Consider the following 20,000-nt stretch of genomic DNA (forward strand, 5'->3'; position numbering starts at 1 on the left):
ACTTAGATTGAAAGTGATGAGATTTGTTCCAGCGGACGACTGAATTTAAATTCTGTTTTCTGAATTTGTATGGAATGATTGAATTTATTGAAGTTGAAACTGATTATAGAAATCAAACTCATGATGCTCTTACCAAGTTTTTATCCTATTAAAACCATATTGCATTGAAAAGTCCTAGATATTTAGTTTTCTTTAAGATATTAAATTGATACTGGACTCTTGATTTGTTCTGACTTGACTTGGTAATCTAAATTTAGACTTGAGACTTGACTTTAATGACATGGACTTGACTTGGACTCGACTTGGTAATCTACATTTAGACTTGAGACTTGACTTTAATGACTTGGACTTGACTTGGACTTGAGCCTCAAGACTTGAGACTGACTTGGGACACGAGCAAAGTTATTGAGTTATTTGGACTCCACCCACCGGCCCAGGATGGTCATGGCCTCTCCCTCGTCGCTGCAGGACAGCAGAGCGTCCATGTTGTCATGCAGCACCGCCAGCGCCACCTGCAGGGGGGTTTGGTAAATTCATTCATTTCAATATCACATCATAAGGCAGCTGAGGTCAGAGGTCAGAGGTCAGAGCTGCTGAACGCTGCTCACTGTGACTGAGGAGAGAGTCAGGCAGTCAGTCCAAACCAGTCAGTGTCCCACTAACCCAGTCAGTTTCCAGTCTACCAGTCAGTCTCCTAGTCACTCCCCAGTCTCCCAGTCAGTCTCCCAGATAGGGTCCCAGTCATCTTGTCAGTCACCCAGTTTGTCTCCAGTCAACCAGTCAGTCTCACAGTTATCTAGTCAGTCTCCCAGGTAGTCTCCAAGTCAATCTCGTCAGTCTCTAGCCAGTCTCCAAGTCAACCAGTCAGTCTCTAGTCAGTCTTCCAGTCAGTCTCTAGTCTCCCAGTCTACCAATCAGTCTCCCAGTCGCTATCTCAGTCCGTCTCCAGTCAGTTTCTCAGTCAATCAGTCAGTCTCTAGCCAGTCTCCCAGTCAGTCTCTAGTCTCCCACTCAATCAGTCAGTCTCCTAGTCTCCCAGTCTACCAATCAGTCTCCCAGTCGCTATGTCAGTCAGTCTCCAGTCAGTTTCTCATTCTCCCAGTCAGTCTCCCAGTCAGTCTCCCAGTCAACCAGTCAGTCTCTAGTCTCCCACTCAACCAGTCAGTCTCCCAGTCAGTCTCTAGTCTCCCACTCAATCAGTCAGTCTCTAGTCTCCCAGTCTACCAATCAGTCTCCCAGTTGCTATCTCAGTCAGTCTCCAGTCAGTTTCTCAGTCAATCAGTCAGTCTCCCAGTCTCCCAGTCAGTCTCTAGTCAGCCTCCCAGTCTCTCTCCAGTCTCCCTCCCAGTCGTTCTGACCTGGAAGATGACCTTGATCCCCTCGTAGAAGAAGCAGTCGACGAGCAGCACGGCGCTGTCGAAGGGCATGACGGACAGGAAGAGGGTGAGGAACCAGGAGAGCGAGATGGTGGAGATGACGCCCAGGTCCTGCATGTGTTCGTACAGCAGGGGCAGGAAGGCCCGGGTCAGCTCCTCGAACACCGCCTGGTCCACCAGCGCCCCTGCAGGCGGGGAGAGGAACAGCACCTTCTACTACAGGACAACACTCTGAACTCTGAACCTCTGCCTGAGACAAAACCTGTTAAATCTCTCTACCTGTATGAACGACCAATCAGAATCCGGCAAAGCAGCTTCTTCTGTAGCCTGTTAGCAGACAAGCTAACACATCTACAGTGCTGTGCAAAAGTCTTAGGCACCCTAGATTTTTTAATATAAATTTTGTCTTCGACGTTCATTTGTTTTCTGCATTAATGTGTCAGTAGACTGCTCTTTATAGTACTTTTTTTTTTATATTTAGAAACTTTTCATTTCACTATTTTTGAAAGCATCTTCACTTTACAGCATTTATTTACATGTGCCTAAGACTTCTGCACAGTGCTGTAAACACTTCTGTAAAGCTTCATCTCTGTAAGCTGATGTCAGCACAAACTGAGACTGAAACTCAGCTGACTCTTCTTCTCCTGACAGGAAGTTTAATAGGTCATCTCCCTGTGGCTGGAGGAGGCGCTGACGGACATTCTGTGTAGCCAATGAAAACACAAGCACACGTCAACCAGGAAGTGCTGACTGGCAGAAAATGTGGAGCATATTTCCCACAGCCAAAGTGTGATTTGTGTAAAATGGTGGATTTGGGTCTGGAGACAAGACTGAACTGTGACTCTCCCAGGTGAAACACGTATACTTGTTACTCGCTCTGCGTTTTTATAAGTCGAGTTTTACTGAAGCTAATTTTGTGACTGGATTTGGTCACGAGCCTTCCTCTGAGCCCTTCTGACAGCAGATCAGACTGCCAGGTTTCATATTTTGAGCAGCATTTGCCCTTCAGGTCAGACGTTCAGTTTACCAAATCTTTCTGACTTGGTGTGGGAAAACAGAGTTGCATTTATCCCACAGTCTGTCAGAGTGATTTGCTGTCTCCTCTGCCCTCCGACTCTCCACTTTATGCTTTATGCTTTCTGCAACCAGGGGCGGTCTAACCATGAGGCAAAGGTAGGCAGCACACACCCACACACACACACACACACCCACACACCCACACACCCACACCCACCCACACACACACACACACACAGTGCTGACCTACGACCCTGGTGTTGTAGTAGTCCGGCAGCATCCGCTCACACAGCGCCACCAGCAGCCAGAACGCCTCTTCCTCCGTACAATACAACAACAAGACTGATGTCACGATGTTCATCGCCTGGAGAGAGAGAGAGAGAGAGAGAGAGAGAGGGAGGGAGAGAGAGAGAGGGAGAGAGAGAGAGAGAGAGAGAGAGAGAGAGAGTAAGAGAGAGAGAGAGAGAGTAAGAGAGAGAGAGAGAGAGAGAGAGAGAGAGTAAGAGAGAGAGAGAGAGAGAGAGACAGAGAGAGAGGGAGAGAGAGAGAGGGAGAGAGAGAGAGAGAGAGAGAGAGAGAGAGAGAGAGGGAGAGAGAGAAAGAGAGAGAGAGAGAAAGAGAGAGAGAGAGAGAGTAAGAGAGAGAGAGAGAGAGAGAGAGAGAGAGAGAGAGTAAGAGAGAGAGAGAGAGAGAGAGAGAGGGAGAGAGAGAGAGGAGGAGAGAGAGAGAGAGAGAGAGAGAGGGACAGAGAGAGAGAGAGAGAGAGAGAGGGAGAGAGAGAGAGGGGGGGAGAGAGAGAGAGGGAGAGAGAGAGCGAGGGAGAGAGAGAGCGAGGGAGACAGAGAGGGAGAGAGTAAGAGAGAGAGAGAGGGAGAGAGTAAGAGAGAGAGAGAGGGAGAGAGAGAGAGAGAGACAGAGAGAGAGAGAGAGAGACAGAGAGAGAGACACAGAGAGAGAGAGGGAGAGAGACAGAGAGAGAGAGAGAGAGAGAGAGAGAGAGAGAGAGAGAGAGTCAGTCAAGCTTCACAAGAGTAAAATAGTTAAAATAATACTAGCAAATAGAAAAAAAACAAAAAAACAAAAAGACATAAAGGCACAATAACAGTAGAAAACAGTAAAAAACAATAAGGCACAGTGTATCTGAGAGGTGTGTGTGTGTGTGTGTGTGTGTGTGTGTGTGTCACCTGGCAGTATCCGATGCCGGGGTTGCGGTGGGCGTAGGCGGTGAGGACGCGGCGCAGCGCGGCGATGCCCGTCTCGTTCTGGAAGGCGCGGTGCTCCGGCATGGAGCGGTGCAGGTCCCGCTCGATCTCCTCCGTGGCGAGCGAGCAGAGACCCATCGCCTGCTCCACCAGGTCGCCGTAGTAACCGGGGTGAGTCGCCATCTCGTTGCTGCGCTCCTGGACGGGAGAATAACCCGTTTTAAACTTTATTATTCTCACTGCAGCTGACTCTAAACCGGTTTATATTTCATGTGGCTTTTTGCTGTTTTATTGATTTCATTTATTGTTGTGTTACAGTCTGCGCTCCGTACCTCCTACTAACGAAGTTCATTCATCACTAAAGTTTAGACAGCAGCAGGGAGACCCAACAGCCTTCATCTCTCTCTATGTCAGGAAACAATTCATCTAATCTGTTCCGTTTTATAATTAATGAATCAGTGAAATGAAGTTTCAGCTGTTCACTCTGCAGCAGACTGACTGAGAGAAACCACACAGTGAGGCCTGCATATGAATGAATGAATACATGAAAGAGTGAATAATGAGTGAATGGGTATATTAATGAAAGAGTGAATAAATGAATGATTCAGTGAATGAGTGAATAAATTAATGAGTGAATGAATGAGTGAGTGTGAGTGAATGAATGAGTTAGTGAATGCGTGAGAGAATGAGGGGGGGAATGAGTTAGTGAGTGAATGAGTGAGTAAATGAGTGAGTGAGTGAATGAATGAGTTAGTGAGGATGAGTGAGCTGAATCGTAGGTTAGTGAGTGAGTGAGTGAATGAGTGAGTGAAGTGAATGAGTAGTGAAGTGAATGAGTGAGTAAGTGAGTGAATGAATGAGTTAGTGAGTGAGTGAGTGAATGAGTGAGTGAGTGAATGAGTTAGTGAGTGAGTGAGTGAATGAGTGAGTGAATGAATGAGTTAGTGAGTGAATGAGTGAGTAAGTGAGTGAATGAATGAGTTAGTGAGTGAGTGAGTGAATGAGTGAGTGAGTGAATGAGTTAGTGAGTGAGTGAGTGAATGAGTGAGTGAGTGAATGAGTTAGTGACGTGAGTGAGTGAGTGAGTGAGTGAGTGAGTGAGTGAGTGAGTGAGTGAGTGAGTGAGTGAGTGAGTGAGTGAGTGAGTACCGGAGAACAGCAGCCACAGCTCGCCCCTGAGCCGCTCTGGGATCCCGTTGAGGACGAGCTCTCTGGTCCTGGAGGTTCGGTACATACAGACTCCTCTGCCGAACTCAAAGAAGTGAATGTTCCACGCCTCCTCCTTCATCTTCTCCTTCGTCTGCCGAGGAGACACTGTCAGTACTACTGCTACATGTCAGTAGTACTGCTACATGTCAGTAGTACTGCTACATGTCAGTACTACTGCTGCATGTCAGTAGTACTGCTGCATGTCAGTAGTACTGCTGCATGTCAGTACTACTGCTGCATGTCAGTACTACTGCTGCATGTCAGTACTACTGCTGCATGTCAGTAGTACTGCTGCATGTCAGTACTACTGCTGCATGTCAGTACTACTGCTGCATGTCAGTACTACTGCTGCATGTCAGTAGTACTGCTGCATGTCAGTACTACTGCTGCATGTCAGTACTACTGCTGCATGTCAGTACTACTGCTGCATGTCAGTACTACTGCTGCATGTCAGTAGTACTGCTGCATGTCAGTAGTACTGCTACATGTCAGTACTACTGCTGCATGTCAGTAGTACTGCTACATGTCAGTACTACTGCTGCATGTCAGTAGTACTGCTACATGTCAGTAGTACTGCTACATGTCAGTACTACTGCTACATGTCAGTAGTACTGCTACATGTCAGTAGTACTACTACATGTCAGTACTACTGCTACATGTCAGTATCTACTGCTACATGTCAGTACTACTGCTGCATGTCAGTAGTACTGCTACATGTCAGTACTACTGCTACATGTCAGTACTACTGCTACATGTCAGTATCTACTGCTACATGTCAGTACTACTGCTGCATGTCAGTAGTACTGCTACATGTCAGTACTACTGCTGCATGTCAGTAGTACTGCTACATGTCAGTACTACTGCTACATGTCAGTACTACTGCTACATGTCAGTACTACTGCTACATGTCAGTACCTACTACTACATGTCAGTACTACTGCTACATGTCAGTACCTACTACTACATGTCAGTATCTACTGCTACATGTCAGTGCTACTGCTACATGTCAGTACTACTGCTACATGTCAGTACCTACTACTACATGTCGGTAGTACTACTACATGTCAGTAGTACTGCTACATGTCAGTAGTACTACTACATGTCAGTAGCTACATGTTTCTACACGTACGACACACAGTACAGCTGGCTGCAGAACACAGTATAGCAGCTGTGTGTTGAGCAGGTTTGTGCCGTGCGTTCTGGTCTCGGAGCAGCAGGACTCACGGCTTTGGGCCCCAGGTCCTCGGCTGCGTCTCTCTGGTAGATGTGCAGCAGGCCCTGGCTGGCGGTGGGCAGGTCGGGGTGGTAGTGGCGCCCCCTCTGGACAGACTCGCACCCTGCAGAGGACGACGCCTGCAGGCAGCACACACACAATAACAATGTTACTATTAATACTGATACCAATACTGAGAAGAAGAAGAAGAAGAAGAAGAAGAAGAAGAAGAAGAAGGCTGTAGGAGGCCTGGGAGACAGCATGAAAAATATAATATATATTATTATTATTATTACTACCACTACACTGGAGGAGGATAATGCTATCTGAACGGTCCTGACGGGATAAACTCCACCCGCCTGGGGCTCCATTAGAATATAACAAACACTCTGTTTTGTTAACATTAGCATCGGTCAGGCCCGCTGATTGGCCGAGGCGTGACGGACGCACCGAGGGGCCAATCAGAGGCAGGGGGCTGGTGTCGCTCCAGCTGCTGTCCGGCGTGCGCTGCAGGAAGTCGGAGATGCGCTGGACCAGGAAGTCTCTGTCCTTCAGGTTGGCAAACAGGAAGTTCATCTTGTTCTTGGTGCTGATGGAGACGGGACAGGGGAGCACGCTGCTGCTGTCCGCCTTCTCCACGATGGACACCTGCACACACACACACACAAAATATCCAACATACACACACTTAAACTCCATATCAAACACACACACACACAAAATATCCAACACACACACACACACACACACACACACACACACACACACACACACTAACACTCCATATCCAACACACACACACACACACACACACACACTAACACTCCATATCCAACACACACACGCTCATACACTAACACTACATATCAAATCCAGTGTGTGTGTGTGTGTGTGTGCGCACCTCTCTGAGCGGGATGATCAGCTGACACAGGTCTTCTTCTCTGCTGTTAAAACAGATGTAGTTGTTGGAGATGTACAGCTGACCGATGATGTGCATCTTGGCGAACGGCGTCCAGAGCGTGCAGTCGGTGTGTCCGTCCAGACGCTCGTCCTGCGTGAGGCGGAACATGGTGCGGTACCGCTCGTTCTTCGCCCGCGCGTCCAAGTCCCTGAAACATCAACACACACTCAGCACTAACAATACAGGAGAGCTTCGGTCAGATAACACGTCTCTTCCATACCTGCGGTACATGGACCCACAGACAATATTGTTCTCCAGTCAGCTGGAGCCAATATCTGATTTATTTACTATCTGATTACTTTTCAGGCTCCGATGGGACCGACACTGAGCTACACTGCCCATCAAAACTTTGGGGACTCCTAGCTTTTGAAATTATTTAATAAATCAGCATGTTTTCTTTGTCGGTTTGCATAACTGAACCCCATTAAAGACTAACTAGGTTTACTTTGAGAAAAAAAATATATACATGCAAATATCTGTGAGGATAACACTAAAACAATTAAACTATACACATTCATCAAAAAAACCTCCTTAGCAGCTGTAACTGCTGCTCACACAGTCAGTTGTTCCTCTGAGACGCTCTGCATCTGCAGGACGTCCCAGAGGTCTGCGGAGCTGGTTGGCCGGCAAAACCTTCTCTTCACACCAGAGAGACACTTTGATGAACATGAAGCTGAGTGATGAAGAAATAGATCTAAAGTATCAGGAAATAGATATTTTAACTACTTTACTTCTTCATTGAAGAAATCAAATATTACTTTGAAAATTTAGAAAAGGTGAGGCGTCCCCCGGCGGTGGATATCACACCTTTAGCCCCATATGAAGTCATCACTTCTCAAACCACATTTTTTAGACTTGTTTTAAACTTTTACTTTTGTTTCTGACCTCACTTTATGATTCTTTATGATTCTATTATTTCTCACAATGCTTTGCTGTCATTATATTTTATCCTTTGTATAGCACTTTATTGTTTTTATCCATTTTCTTTTTTATCCTTTGTAAAGCACTTTGTGACTTTATTTTGAAAGGTGCTCTATTAATAAAGTTTATTATTATTATTATTACAATATAATTATTATAGTTGATGGGCTCATTGGCCAAAACACTGAATATTCATTCTCTCTCTCTCTCTCTATATATATATATATATATATATATATATATATATATATATATATATATATATATATATATATAGAGAGAGAGAGAGAGAGAGAGAGAGAGAGAGAGAGAGAGAGAGAGAGAGAGAGAGAGAGAGAGATAGATCTATATACAGTATATATACACACACATATTTGCCTCAGTTGCCTTATTCATTGTGGAATTAAACATTTTCTACAAGATTTTGATTTATTTCTTGTTATTTGTTTGTCTTTTTATCTCTTTGCTGTGTTATTTTTACAACACCTTCAGTTTTTATTTTGCACTACATCTTTCATTTCTTGCACTTGTTCCTTGTTGTGAAGCACTTTGTAAGTTTGGAAAAGTGCTCTATAAATAAAGTTAATAATTCTGTATTATTATCATCATTATTATTATTATTATTATTATTATTATAATCCTCTAAGTCCTTTAAGTCTCAGTGTTCCTCAGCCAGATCCCCAGGCGTTCGGACCGAACCTCTTGAGCGCCGAGACGTTCTTGAGCGTCTTGCAGGGTTTGGGCAGCGAGCGGTCGGCGGCGAAGCCTTCGTTGTCCAGCAGCTGCCGCATGGCGATGTTGGCCAGCTGCTCCATCAGCTTGAAAGTGTCGTTGATGTTCAGGAACATGGAGAAGAAATGCTCCGTGTGGCGGGTGCTGACACACACGCTCTCTGGAAACAGGAGGGTGGCGTTCTTCTCCAGCTGGGTGACCTCCGTCCACTGGACCACCAGGGTGACTGAGGGGGGGGGGGGGGGGGGGGGGGGGCGGGGGGGGGGGGGGGGGGGGGGGGGGGGGGGGGGGGGGGGGAGGGGGCAGACAGCTTAGAGCGGGACAACATGGAGCAGAGCAGTGTAAGAAATAAAATGAATATTGTGCTTTTTTATATGAATAGTACACTCTGTTCTTTGTCCTGCAAAGTGGAGTATCTTTTGTCCTACTTACTACAATGATGTAATCAGTGCTTGAATGATCACTATATATGGTTATGTGTGGTTTTAAGTGATTCTATAGGTGGACATGCAGTTAAAAGTCCGAACTGGTGGGTTGGTTTTGAGCCAAGGAGGTTTGGCTATGGGCCAAGATTTATAGTTTTGTTTACTTTAACCTATATAAGTGGATTGTAAACTCCTGTCTTGGTCACTTCTTTGTTGCTTGTCTGGAACACTGAACTGAACCATGCATGTCTGAATAAAGAATCCACAGAAGACTCTTGAACCTTGCTTATTCATTTAGACCCACAAAGTGTGAAGTAAAACTTTGCATTTACAGCAGGCCCACACTCCTGCAGTCTGAACAGAATTTATAAATATATATAGTGTGTATATATATACAGTTGTATATCTCTGTGTGACGGACGGAGCGGACGTACCCTCCTTGCCCAGCAGGAAGGAGTAGAAGCAGAGGTGGTTGACGGTCAGGTACATCCAGCCCTGCCGCGGCACCCGGCTCTTCCAGTAGCTGCAGGAGTAATAGTTGACCAGCTTCTCCTCCTCCGGCATGCCGAACAGCTTCCGCATCTTCAGCTCCGCCTCGCGGAACTTACCGGAGTCTTCCTCCTCCTCCGCCTGCTTCCACTTGTTCTCCTCTGCAATGATGCCCTGCCACACACACACACACACACTCACTGACTCTGTGTGTGTGTATGTGTGTGTGTGTCTGACGGTCAAAACAACGAGAGCATCTGTCTCTGGTGAAGAACCTGCTAACTAACTAATACTAATAACTAACAGTACTAATAGTAACTACTAATAACTAAGTAATTCAGAGTAACTAATGGTAACGAATAGTAAAACTAAATTCAACTGGTATTGTCAGGCGTTCTAATAGTAATTAACAGTAAATAACAGTAACACTGTCTAATTTGAGCTGGTATTTAAGTGACATACAGAGATTTTGCCCTTGACGAAGGTGGTGACGTCTTCATCGTTGTCGAATATAGAGATGGTCTGCAGAAGGTTTGTCTCCAGCCAATCCCAGTGCTGCGTGATCTCCTTCCTGGAGGAGCCTAGGGGGGGGGAGACAGGAGAGCTGGAGGTGAACAGCACCAGGGACAGCAGAGTCCAGAAGAACACAGTAGAGTCCAGTAGAACACAGTAGAGTCCAGTAGAACACAGTAGAGTCCAGTAGAACACAGTAGAGTCCAGAAGAACACAGTAGAGTCCAGTAGAACACAGTAGAGTCCAGTAGAACACAGTAGAGTCCAGTACAGTCTGTCTGTCATGTTGACTCACCAGAGGCGATGCTCCAGTAGATCTGAGAGTCGGCGGTCTGCAGCAGAATCCTGTAAGGAGCGACTCTGGCACTGGAGTCCAGGACCACATCCAGTGTGCCCACCAACAGGCCTGAGTAAAATATAATATATAAATATATTATATTAACACATCACGTCCAGGACGCCTACCAACAAGCCTGATAGGAAATATATAGACCGGTTACTACCAGTCCCAGGTACCCTGTATCTTATACCCTGTACCTTATACCCTGTATCCTATACTTTGTACCCTATACCTTATACACTGTACTTTATACCATGTACCCTATACCTTATACCCTGTACCTTATACAGTGTACCTTATACCTTATAACCTACCCTATACCCTGTACCATATACCCTGTACCCTCTACCCTGTATCTTATACCCTCTACCCTATACCTTATACCCTGTACCCTATACCCTCTACTCTATACCCTGTACCCTATACACTCTACCCTATACCTTATACCCTGTACTCTATACCTTATACCCTGTACCTTATACACTCTACCCTGTACCTTATACCCTGTACTCTATACCTTATACCCTGTACCCTATACACTCTACCCTATACCTTATACCCTGTACTCTATACCTTATACCCTGTACCCTATACACTCTACTCTATACCTTATATCCTGTACCCTATACACTCTACCCTATACCTTATACCCTGTACCCTATACACTCTACCCTATACCCTGTACTCTATAACTTATACCCTGTACCCTATACACTCTACTCTATACCTTATACCCTGTACCCTATACACTCTACACTATACCTTATACCCTGTACTCTATACCTTATACCCTGTACCCTGTACCTTATACCTTATACACTCTACCCTGTACTCTATACCTTATACCCTGTACCCTATACACTCTACCCTATACCTTATACCCTGTACCCTATACACTCTACCCTATACCTTATACCCTGTACTCTATACCTTATACCCTGTACCCTATACCCTGTACCTTATACCTTATACACTCTACCCTGTACCTTATACCTTATACACTCTACCCTGTACCTTATACCCTGTACTCTATACCTTATACCCTGTACCTTATACACTCTACCCTGTACCTTATACCCTGTCCTCTATACCTTATACCCTGTATCCTATACCCTGTACCTTATACCTTATACATTCTACCCTGTACCTTATACCCTGTACTCTATACTTTATATCCTTTACCATATACCCTGTACCTTATACCCTGTATCCTAGATCTATGAACACATCACAGTGTTGTTAACAGGTCATGTTCAGCAGACAGTAGTCCTTTCACACATGAAACCTGTAAAATTGGCGTTTTTATTTTTCCGGTAAAGGGAGCAGTTTCTGTTGTAAACACAAGACATGCCTGTCCACGTTTTTCACCAACAGAGTGTCCTAACGTTGTGCTGCTCTGCCGTTAACGTTACGGCATCGTTCACACATACGGTCGATACAGAACTTTACTAGTAACGTTACAACGTCTTGAGCAGTGAATTTGGCAGAACTGATTTAGCATTTTGACACCAGCTCTTTTTCACACATGAAACCTGCTGATACATTTACAGAACAGGCAGCAGGGGGGAGGGGCTAGTGTGTAATGTCAGTTTGTAAAAGGTACAGAGCTGAAAACAACAGAATATCTGCTAATGTCAAGTTACAGAGAGATTAAACAGGCCAGCGTATCTGTGTGAAGGAATCAACCTGCTGTTTAACTCCAATTAACAGAATAAAGTTCTTATTGACGGATCAATGGGTCGGTAGCTGACTACCTGGCATCGGGAAATAAAGTCCTTACATGAAGACCTGCAGCAGACAGGCTGTACAGACTGATATGTGCCTTGCTCAAAGGCAGTAAAAAGATCTCTGGTATGAACACACTTTAGTTGGGGAATCATTTGGGAAATGTATCCAACACATTTTCAACGACCAGCACTTCATACATAAAGCAATGAACACATAACAGTCTGCCTGTTACTGCTTTCACATGACCAGCTAAAGTTCAGTGTGAAGTCCTGCAGAAATCCGCCTGCTGAGGTTTTACAAGCTAATTTAATTTAGTGGAACAACAAAAGTACATTCCAGGTCCATGAGGCATCAGTCAGCAGATGTGACTGGCTGCAGAAACATGGCGTCTTTAAAAATACAAGAAAATCAAGAAAATCCAAGAAAAACAGAGAGACAGAGTGAAGTTGGGCCAGCTGCCAGTCAGAAACATTTCAGATTTCTTTCCTCCAAATGTTTTGATACAAAGTGGATTGAAGCACACGAAATATCCAAGCAGACAATTTTGCTAAGTTGCTGTTGAATTAAAACACAGTGTTTTATCTGTCTGAATCAGCTAACTGTTAGCTAGCAGCTAGCTGCAGCTGCTATAAACAACAGCAGATCAGCTAACGGTACTTCAGAGACCTGAGGAATAAAAGCTAATGCAGCAGCGTCTCCTCCTCCTCTGAAACCCGACCGACCGCTTCAGAAAATACATTTACATCTAACGCATCAGTGATTGCTGCTCTGAAACCTTACAACCCTTTTTAAAGTTAATAAAATGAATTACATACCGGTGATGCCTCCTCCTCGGCCGTGGCCTTTCCTCCTCTGCAGGATGAAGAAGGGGTTCGCCCTCTCTGAAACCCACAGCGCGTTGGCCAGCAGGACTTCCTCCGGGTTTGTCCACATTTCAGATGAATTTAACAACTTCTCCGCCAGATGACAGCCGGGCTAACGTGTGGAGATCAAACCTGGAAAACGTTTATTTCAGGACACTTCAGACAGAGCGGCTCTGCTGAGGCGCGCCGTGTAGTTTGGAGTTCATGTCCGCTGTTGTTGTTGTCGTCTGCACACCACTTCCGGGTTTGGTCTCAAATCACGCCCTCTCCGCGGGCTGCGTCATTACGTCAAAGGTTGCGTCCATCAACCATAAATTCTTTGTCAATCTGATGATATTGATGAGCAAATTTTATATTCATAAATGTTACATTTTAAAATTGCTGACCACTTCAATATCCTTTTATTTTGAATTTAATGCGTTTCTAGATTCTACACAAGAACAAAAAGTTTGTGTACTATAAAATGTTTTAATGATCTATTTAAAATAGTTGAGCTGCCTTTTTCCCTCCCCATGTAACTTATATTGATATTATCCTACTATATTTATTGCAAATGTTCAGTCTTGAAATGTGTGAGTGTTGTGAATAAAGATTTACTGTTGAGAATTAAAAAAAAAACAATAACATATTGAAACGTTTGTTGGGAAAACTACATTTTTAGTTTATAATGTATTATGTGTCGTCAGTCTGTCAAATATCACACACACACACACACACACACACACACACACACACACACACATCAGCAGGTTTCCTTATCAAAAATCTGATGTCTTTTTATCTAGATCAAGTCTTTGTAACTATTGATACACTTTGGAAAAACTTTCACTCATCACTTAAGACTTGTGCCTGCTGTTTTTTATGTCATATATATACATATATATATATGTAGTATTATTGATCACTGTATTAGTAGCGTGTTGTTTAGTTGTGTACATGTATCTTGTTTTTATCAAAGATAATTTACAGACAGTAAACTGCGTTATTCTGGGCTTTTGCTTTAACATCTGGACAGTGTGTGTGTGTGTGATGAGCAGACTGATCATAAACTATAAATACAGATTTCCTCCTGAAGCTCTGTGAGCCAGTCTGCTGTGTTCTGGGCTGTGGGGACAGAGACCGACACACAGTTACATCAGAGTCATCTGACTGTCAGAGCGTCTTCCAGTGCGGCCGACAGAAGAAGTTTCAGTCCCTAGAGGTCAAGGGTCAAATCCCTGTGACCCTGGAGAGCTAATGTGAGAATAAGAGCAAAGCAGACAGTGAAGAGTGAGGCGGAGCCAAACTGATCGATCAGAAACAGACAGAATTATTGATGATAGATGTGTGTGTGTTGGTTTGTTCTGAGCGTCAACACGGCGGCGAGGCAGAAGAACAGGAAGCTTTGCTCATAACGGAGCTGCTTGATAGAAAAAACAAAACAGACTCTGCAGTATAAATTCAATCAGAAACTGAGCTGGAAACCTCCGGTCATCCCAACGCTCCACCAGCTTTCTCTGTTTTCTTTGTTCCGGTCGGACCGTCGTCTCTGTGTTCACCGCTAGCTTCTACAGAACAAACGTAGGAACGATCTGATTGGCTGAACGGACGCTGATGAATCCGTCCGTCCAGAAAAAGTTCAGCTGGTTGAACTTTCAGTCCGTCAAAACAGATGGAAATCTGACAGACGGAGCGTCATCAGTCTGTCTGACAACAGACAGACAACAGACAGCTGTCAGTGGAAATTAACTGAAGAGAATGAGAGGCAGAACTCATAGTGACTAGAGAATAAGGAACATGGTTCAGGTTGATGTGAGCGACTCGTTAAAGAGACGAGGAGCGACTTGCTGCTCCTCCTCACTTCACCTTTAACACTGACTCTGTTTACCTGGACAGCAACAATCTGATATGAACCTGATTAACACAACAGTCTGAATAAGAAATTGTAATCAGCATTTTCTGATCCCCTGAACCTGAATAAAGTCATAGTCAGTAAGCAGAATCTCATTAAGACATGTGCAGTATTCTGGTTTCAATCTCATTACTGAAGCGGTTCAGACTGTAAACACCTGAATCCAACCAGGACTCTCTGGACCGCCTGACGCTCCTCTGCCTTCCAGAGGCTGAACTGGTTTCAGAGGAGAAAGAGACTGACAGCAGGAAACAGAAGGAGAGGCTGAAACTGAGCATGCTCAGGATTTAGAGGGAAACGGAGATCATGAAGTTTTCAGTAAAGTCTGAAACTGTCCGAGTCTCCGGTGATCCTCCTCGGTCCTGCTGACCGGACTTTGCTCTGCAGCTGGAAACAGGAACATGAATGGAACAGTTCTATAAGCAACACATGGAGACACATTAATGTGAATACTGTCTTATTCAGAATAAATCAGATTACTGCGGTCCATGTAAACGTCGTCACTTTCCCTTTAACTCTTCTCCCACTGAGCTTCACAGGCGACACAGGGCCAACGCCTCGTCTTATAGGCAATAATGACACTTTTAATGCTGAGGCAGTACTGTATGTAACACAGTGAACCGAAACCCAGACAAACATCCTCCTCCTTTCACATCATCATCATCATCATCATCATCATCATCATCACTATACAATATATCAGATACAAAGACTAGAACACAAAGGGATGAGAACAAAAGGACAAATTCCTCCACCTGATTTGCTTGTACAAGATTGAGAAAACAAAATGAAAATAGTGCTTTAATAGGCCACTTTAGAGCTATATCATCATGTATATAGATTGTATATACTGTATATACTAGGTTCCCTTCAGGTTCTGATTAGTACACGCTGAGGGTATTTCATAAGCTTTTTGAATACACATTAAAATGTCTCCTCGCACTACAGAGAAACATTAGTTTTTTGCTACAGGAGAGTAACACTGTTTACAACCCAGTTCCTCAAATTACAATTCACATAATCGCTGATTCGTTCCTCCGTTCTCTGAACAGAAGGACGAGGGCTTCGGTTTCGTCCTCAGCGTCCGTCCACAGGCGGCGTGGGGACAAGAGGAAGCCGGTCCGCCGAGAACCGGACCGGTCCGTCCGAGAACCGGACCGGAGCCGCGGGAAGCCGATCAGACGGCAGGTAGCTGGTCGTATTTACAGATGTGGGAAACGGGAGCGGCGCTGAATGAGGCGTCTGATTCTTACGGACGTTTCTGATTGTTACTAGCTGTTGTTGGGAATGAAAGACACACCAGAGAACTGCAAGGTGAGACTAAGAGGGTTTTTAACGTCCTACTGCTGCTCCGTTCTGTACAGAGCTGCTGCTGCTGCTCCTTCTTCTTCTTCTTCTTCTTCTTCTTCTTCTTCTGCTGAGGAGATGGAAATGGAAGGAGGGACTTTGTAGATCTAACAGGAATAAACTGAAGGGGAAACAGGATCCTCTGGCATTCCTTAGTGGAAGAAAGTCTGATGGAAGAATGGATGTTCGAAGGTCTGTCCAGGTTGTCGTCATCGCCACCCCCCCCCCCTCCCCCCCACCCCCCTTCACCCCCCCTCCCCCCTCCCCCCTCCCATCAGAAAACACTGCATCAACACTTTCAGGTCCGCCGGTGTCCGCACAGGTCATCCTCTGTCCTCTGCCTTTCAGCGGGGGGTCGTAACCATGACGACGAACCTCACGACTTGTTGTCGTCGTACAGGTCGAGCGACGCCTGGATGTCAGGAAGCTCCATCTCACAAACCACACTGCGAGGAGACATGGAGTTCCTGTTGAAGAAGTGACCGCCTGGGGAGAGGAGAAGAAGAAGGAGGAGGAGGAGAAGAAGGAGGAGGAGGAGGAGAAGGAGGAGGAGAAGATCTCAACGTTAGTGTCATCAGAATCAGCTGAGATATGAAATATGTGAGGAAAATCCATAATACTGCTCTGACCTATTTTAATAATACTTTATTTATGTAGCACTTTTCAAAACAAATATTACAAAGTGCTTCACACAAAACAAAAGATGATAAAAGCAGTGTGAAGATAAAACATAAAACCATAGTCGCACCAAATTCATCAGATAAAATGTCAGATAAAACAAGTTTACATTCAAATAAATAAATAAAACACAAATACAAGAGAGTAGAGTGATGGTGAGAATATGTTTTCAGGAGCGTTTTAAAGGAAGACACTGAGTCTGCCAGGGAATTTCCATTCTATGTCTATTTCTATGTTTATTGATAAGGTTGTTATGGTATAGATGTTTATCAATAAGGCTGTTATGGTATAGATGTTTATCAATAAGGCTGTTATGGTATAGATGTTTATCAATAAGGCTGTTATGGTATAGATGTTTATCAATAAGGCTGTTATGGATGTCTTTATCTTTATGTTGATATGGAAAACTGTCATAAATATGAATCAACAGTAAACAACAAGCTGCTGCTCAGAGACGTTTGATTCTGCTGCAACATCACTTCATCCCCCCAACCATCACATTAAATATCTTCCACTGTGTGTGTGTGTGTGTGTGTGTGTGTGGTGATATTGGCTCAGGTAACATCAGCAGATGGCCCCATCTAGTGGAGAAACTAACACATTACTGCAAACCTGTAAAGAGCTGAAAAACTGACAGACTGTCCAGAGGAGGAAGAGGATGAATCTCCATCACTACCTTCCTCCTCTCACTGTGTAAACACACAAACACACTCACAAACTGTCGTGTTACACACCGTCCGCATCTGAACTACATCAAGACAAAGAAGGTGCTGAAGAGTCACAAACAGCTTTCAAAGTCATTTAATGGCTCAGAGTGCTTCGTCCTAGTTTCCTGGCTAAAAGCAGAACAGTGCAGAAGCAGGTAAGAAGAGCAGCAGGTTAAGGCAGCAGAGGGCAATATGGCCGCCGGCCTCCAGCAGGTAGACGACCATCGGCTTCGTTCCAGTCACTCCGGTCTGGAAGAGAGAAGGAGTGGAGATCAGGACAGAGGAGACGGAGGAGAAGCTGGAGGATGAAGATACCGAAGTTCCACTGGAAGAATCACACGGCTGTTTGTGTCGGAGCAGAAGAGTTCGCTCGGTTCAGATCCAACAACATGAAATCCTATCATTTCATTTCAATTTCTTACAAAAAATGTATTATGTATATATGGCAAAACATGAATTTGAGTCCTTATTCTGATGTTGCAGGAAGGAAAGCTGGAGAAAAGTTCACAAACCCAGACCATACTGTATGTGGTTATAATATAGAGTTAAGTTGACATGTGGTAAGTGTAGTTAATATGTGGTATATGTAAAGTTTATATGTCGTATTCATAGTTGCCATACAAATATATATATAAAGTTGCCATACAGTAGGTGTAAAGGTGATATACGGTAGGTGTAAAGTTTCTATGTGTAAAGTTGCCATATGGCAGGTGTAAAGTGTAAAAGGTGTAAATTGATATGTGGTAGTTGTAAACATACAACACAGTAGGGGTTAAGTTGTGTAGACTTGGTAGTGTAAAGTTGCCATACTGTAGTGTAAAGGCATATTTAAGGCGGTACTCACTCCAGGCTCCAGACAGTAGCTCCGACGATCATGGAGCTGAATGTCAGAGTCCAGATAAGTCCAAAGATGCGAACATGAAACCATTCATCTGTCAAATAAAGGGCAGGAAGCAGGGTGAACCCAGAGAAACCACAGCCACACCCAGCAAGAGAGAAGAAGAAAATCTGTCTTCTGATTGGAGGCCAGATGGAAGAAGAAGAAGAAGGAGAAGACCAAGAGAATAAGAGCAGACGAGATTTGCGAGAATTCATGAAGATCTGAAGAAGACAAAGTCAGAGAAGAAGAAGACTGCTGGTGTGAAACCAGCTGCTGCTGCAGAGCAAGCAGAAGAAACTGTAGAGTGAAGATCCACTGATGTTCCCATAGGACGCAATGCTACAGGCAACGCAATGCTACAGGCAACGCAATGCTACAGGCAACGCAATGCTACAGGCAACGCAATGCTACAGGCAACGCAATGCTACAGGCAACGCAATACTGTAGGCAACGCAATGCTACAGGCAACGCAATGCTACAGGCAACGCAATGCTACAGGCAACGCAATACTGTAGGCAACGCAATGCTACAGGCAACGCAATGCTACAGGCAACGCAATGCTACAGGCAACGCAATACTGTAGGCAACGCAATGCTACAGGCAACGCAATGCTACAGGCAACGCAATGCTACAGGCAACGCAATACTGTAGGCAACGCAATGCTACAGGCAACGCAATGCTACAGGCAACGCAATGCTACAGGCAACGTAATACTGTAGGCAACGCAATACTACAGGCAACGCAATGCTACAGGCAACGCAATGCTACAGGCAACGCAATACTGTAGGCAACGCAATACTACAGGCAACGCAATACTACAGGCAACGCAATACTACAGGCAATGCAATGCTACAGGCAACGCAATGCTACAGGCAACGCAATACTGTAGGCAACGCAATGCTACAGGCAACGCAATGCTACAGGCAACGCAATGCTACAGGCAACGCAATACTGTAGGCAACGCAATGCTACAGGCAACGCAATACTACAGGCAACGCAATGCTACAGGCAACGCAATGCTACAGGCAACGCAATGCTACAGGCAACGCAATGCTACAGGCAACGCAATACTGTAGGCAACGCAATGCTACAGGCAACGCAATACTGTAGGCAACGCAATGCTACAGGCAACGCAATGCTACAGGCAACGCAACGCTACAGGCAACGCAATACTACAGGCAACGCAATACTACACTACAGGCAACACAATGCTACAGGCAACGCAATACTGTAGGCAACGCAATACTGTAGGCAACGCAATACTGTAGGCAACGCAATACTACAGGCAACGCAATACTACAGGCAACGCAATGCTACAGGCAACGCAATACTATAGGCAACAATACTACAGGTAACAGTACTAGAGTCAACTCAATAGTCCAGTCAACAATATTACAGTCAACACAATACTACAGTCAACAATTCTACAGTCAATACAATACTACAGTCAACACAATAGTACAGTCAACAATACTACAGTCAACACAATACTACAGTCAACAATTCTAC

General features: G+C 44.7%; 3 protein-coding genes across 6 annotated transcripts in view; all 3 read right to left on the reverse strand.

The window, feature by feature from the left end:
- The window catches only part of tbc1d9b (TBC1 domain family member 9b), a 23,411-nt gene extending 10,253 nt beyond the window's left edge, over positions 1 to 13,158 (reverse strand). The window contains exons 1-13 of the mRNA XM_078289074.1: positions 12,941 to 13,158; positions 10,353 to 10,463; positions 10,008 to 10,126; positions 9,491 to 9,719; positions 8,599 to 8,857; positions 6,919 to 7,126; positions 6,468 to 6,665; positions 6,029 to 6,157; positions 4,742 to 4,895; positions 3,578 to 3,789; positions 2,640 to 2,757; positions 1,359 to 1,561; positions 430 to 512 (exon numbers count right to left, since the gene is read on the reverse strand). Coding sequence (XP_078145200.1) covers positions 430 to 512; positions 1,359 to 1,561; positions 2,640 to 2,757; positions 3,578 to 3,789; positions 4,742 to 4,895; positions 6,029 to 6,157; positions 6,468 to 6,665; positions 6,919 to 7,126; positions 8,599 to 8,857; positions 9,491 to 9,719; positions 10,008 to 10,126; positions 10,353 to 10,463; positions 12,941 to 13,058 — 2,141 coding nt within the window. The 5' untranslated portion in view covers positions 13,059 to 13,158. The remainder of the gene's footprint in view (positions 1 to 429; positions 513 to 1,358; positions 1,562 to 2,639; positions 2,758 to 3,577; positions 3,790 to 4,741; positions 4,896 to 6,028; positions 6,158 to 6,467; positions 6,666 to 6,918; positions 7,127 to 8,598; positions 8,858 to 9,490; positions 9,720 to 10,007; positions 10,127 to 10,352; positions 10,464 to 12,940) is intronic.
- rnf4 (ring finger protein 4) overlaps positions 1 to 20,000 on the reverse strand; it is a 132,237-nt gene that overhangs the window by 39,689 nt on the left and 72,548 nt on the right. The gene's annotated exons all lie outside the window — the stretch shown is intronic.
- Positions 16,498 to 20,000, reverse strand: part of rnf130 (ring finger protein 130) — a 26,679-nt gene continuing 23,176 nt past the window's right edge. Inside the window, exons 9-11 of one of the 4 annotated variants that reach the window (XR_013507240.1) lie at positions 18,456 to 18,491; positions 17,639 to 17,860; positions 16,605 to 16,712 (exon numbers count right to left, since the gene is read on the reverse strand). Coding sequence is in view for 2 of the 4 variants with exons in the window: in XM_078288958.1 (XP_078145084.1) it covers positions 16,661 to 16,712; positions 18,456 to 18,543 (140 nt within the window). In the remaining 2 variants the exon portion in view is untranslated. Of the gene's footprint in view, positions 16,713 to 17,638; positions 17,861 to 18,455; positions 18,544 to 20,000 lie in introns of all 4 variants that reach the window. The other 3 variants (XR_013507239.1, XM_078288958.1, XM_078288959.1) reach the window with 3 other exon arrangements.

Source organism: Centroberyx gerrardi, chromosome 16, assembly GCF_048128805.1.
Source record: "Centroberyx gerrardi isolate f3 chromosome 16, fCenGer3.hap1.cur.20231027, whole genome shotgun sequence".
Classification (NCBI taxonomy): Eukaryota; Metazoa; Chordata; class Actinopteri; order Beryciformes; family Berycidae; genus Centroberyx; species Centroberyx gerrardi.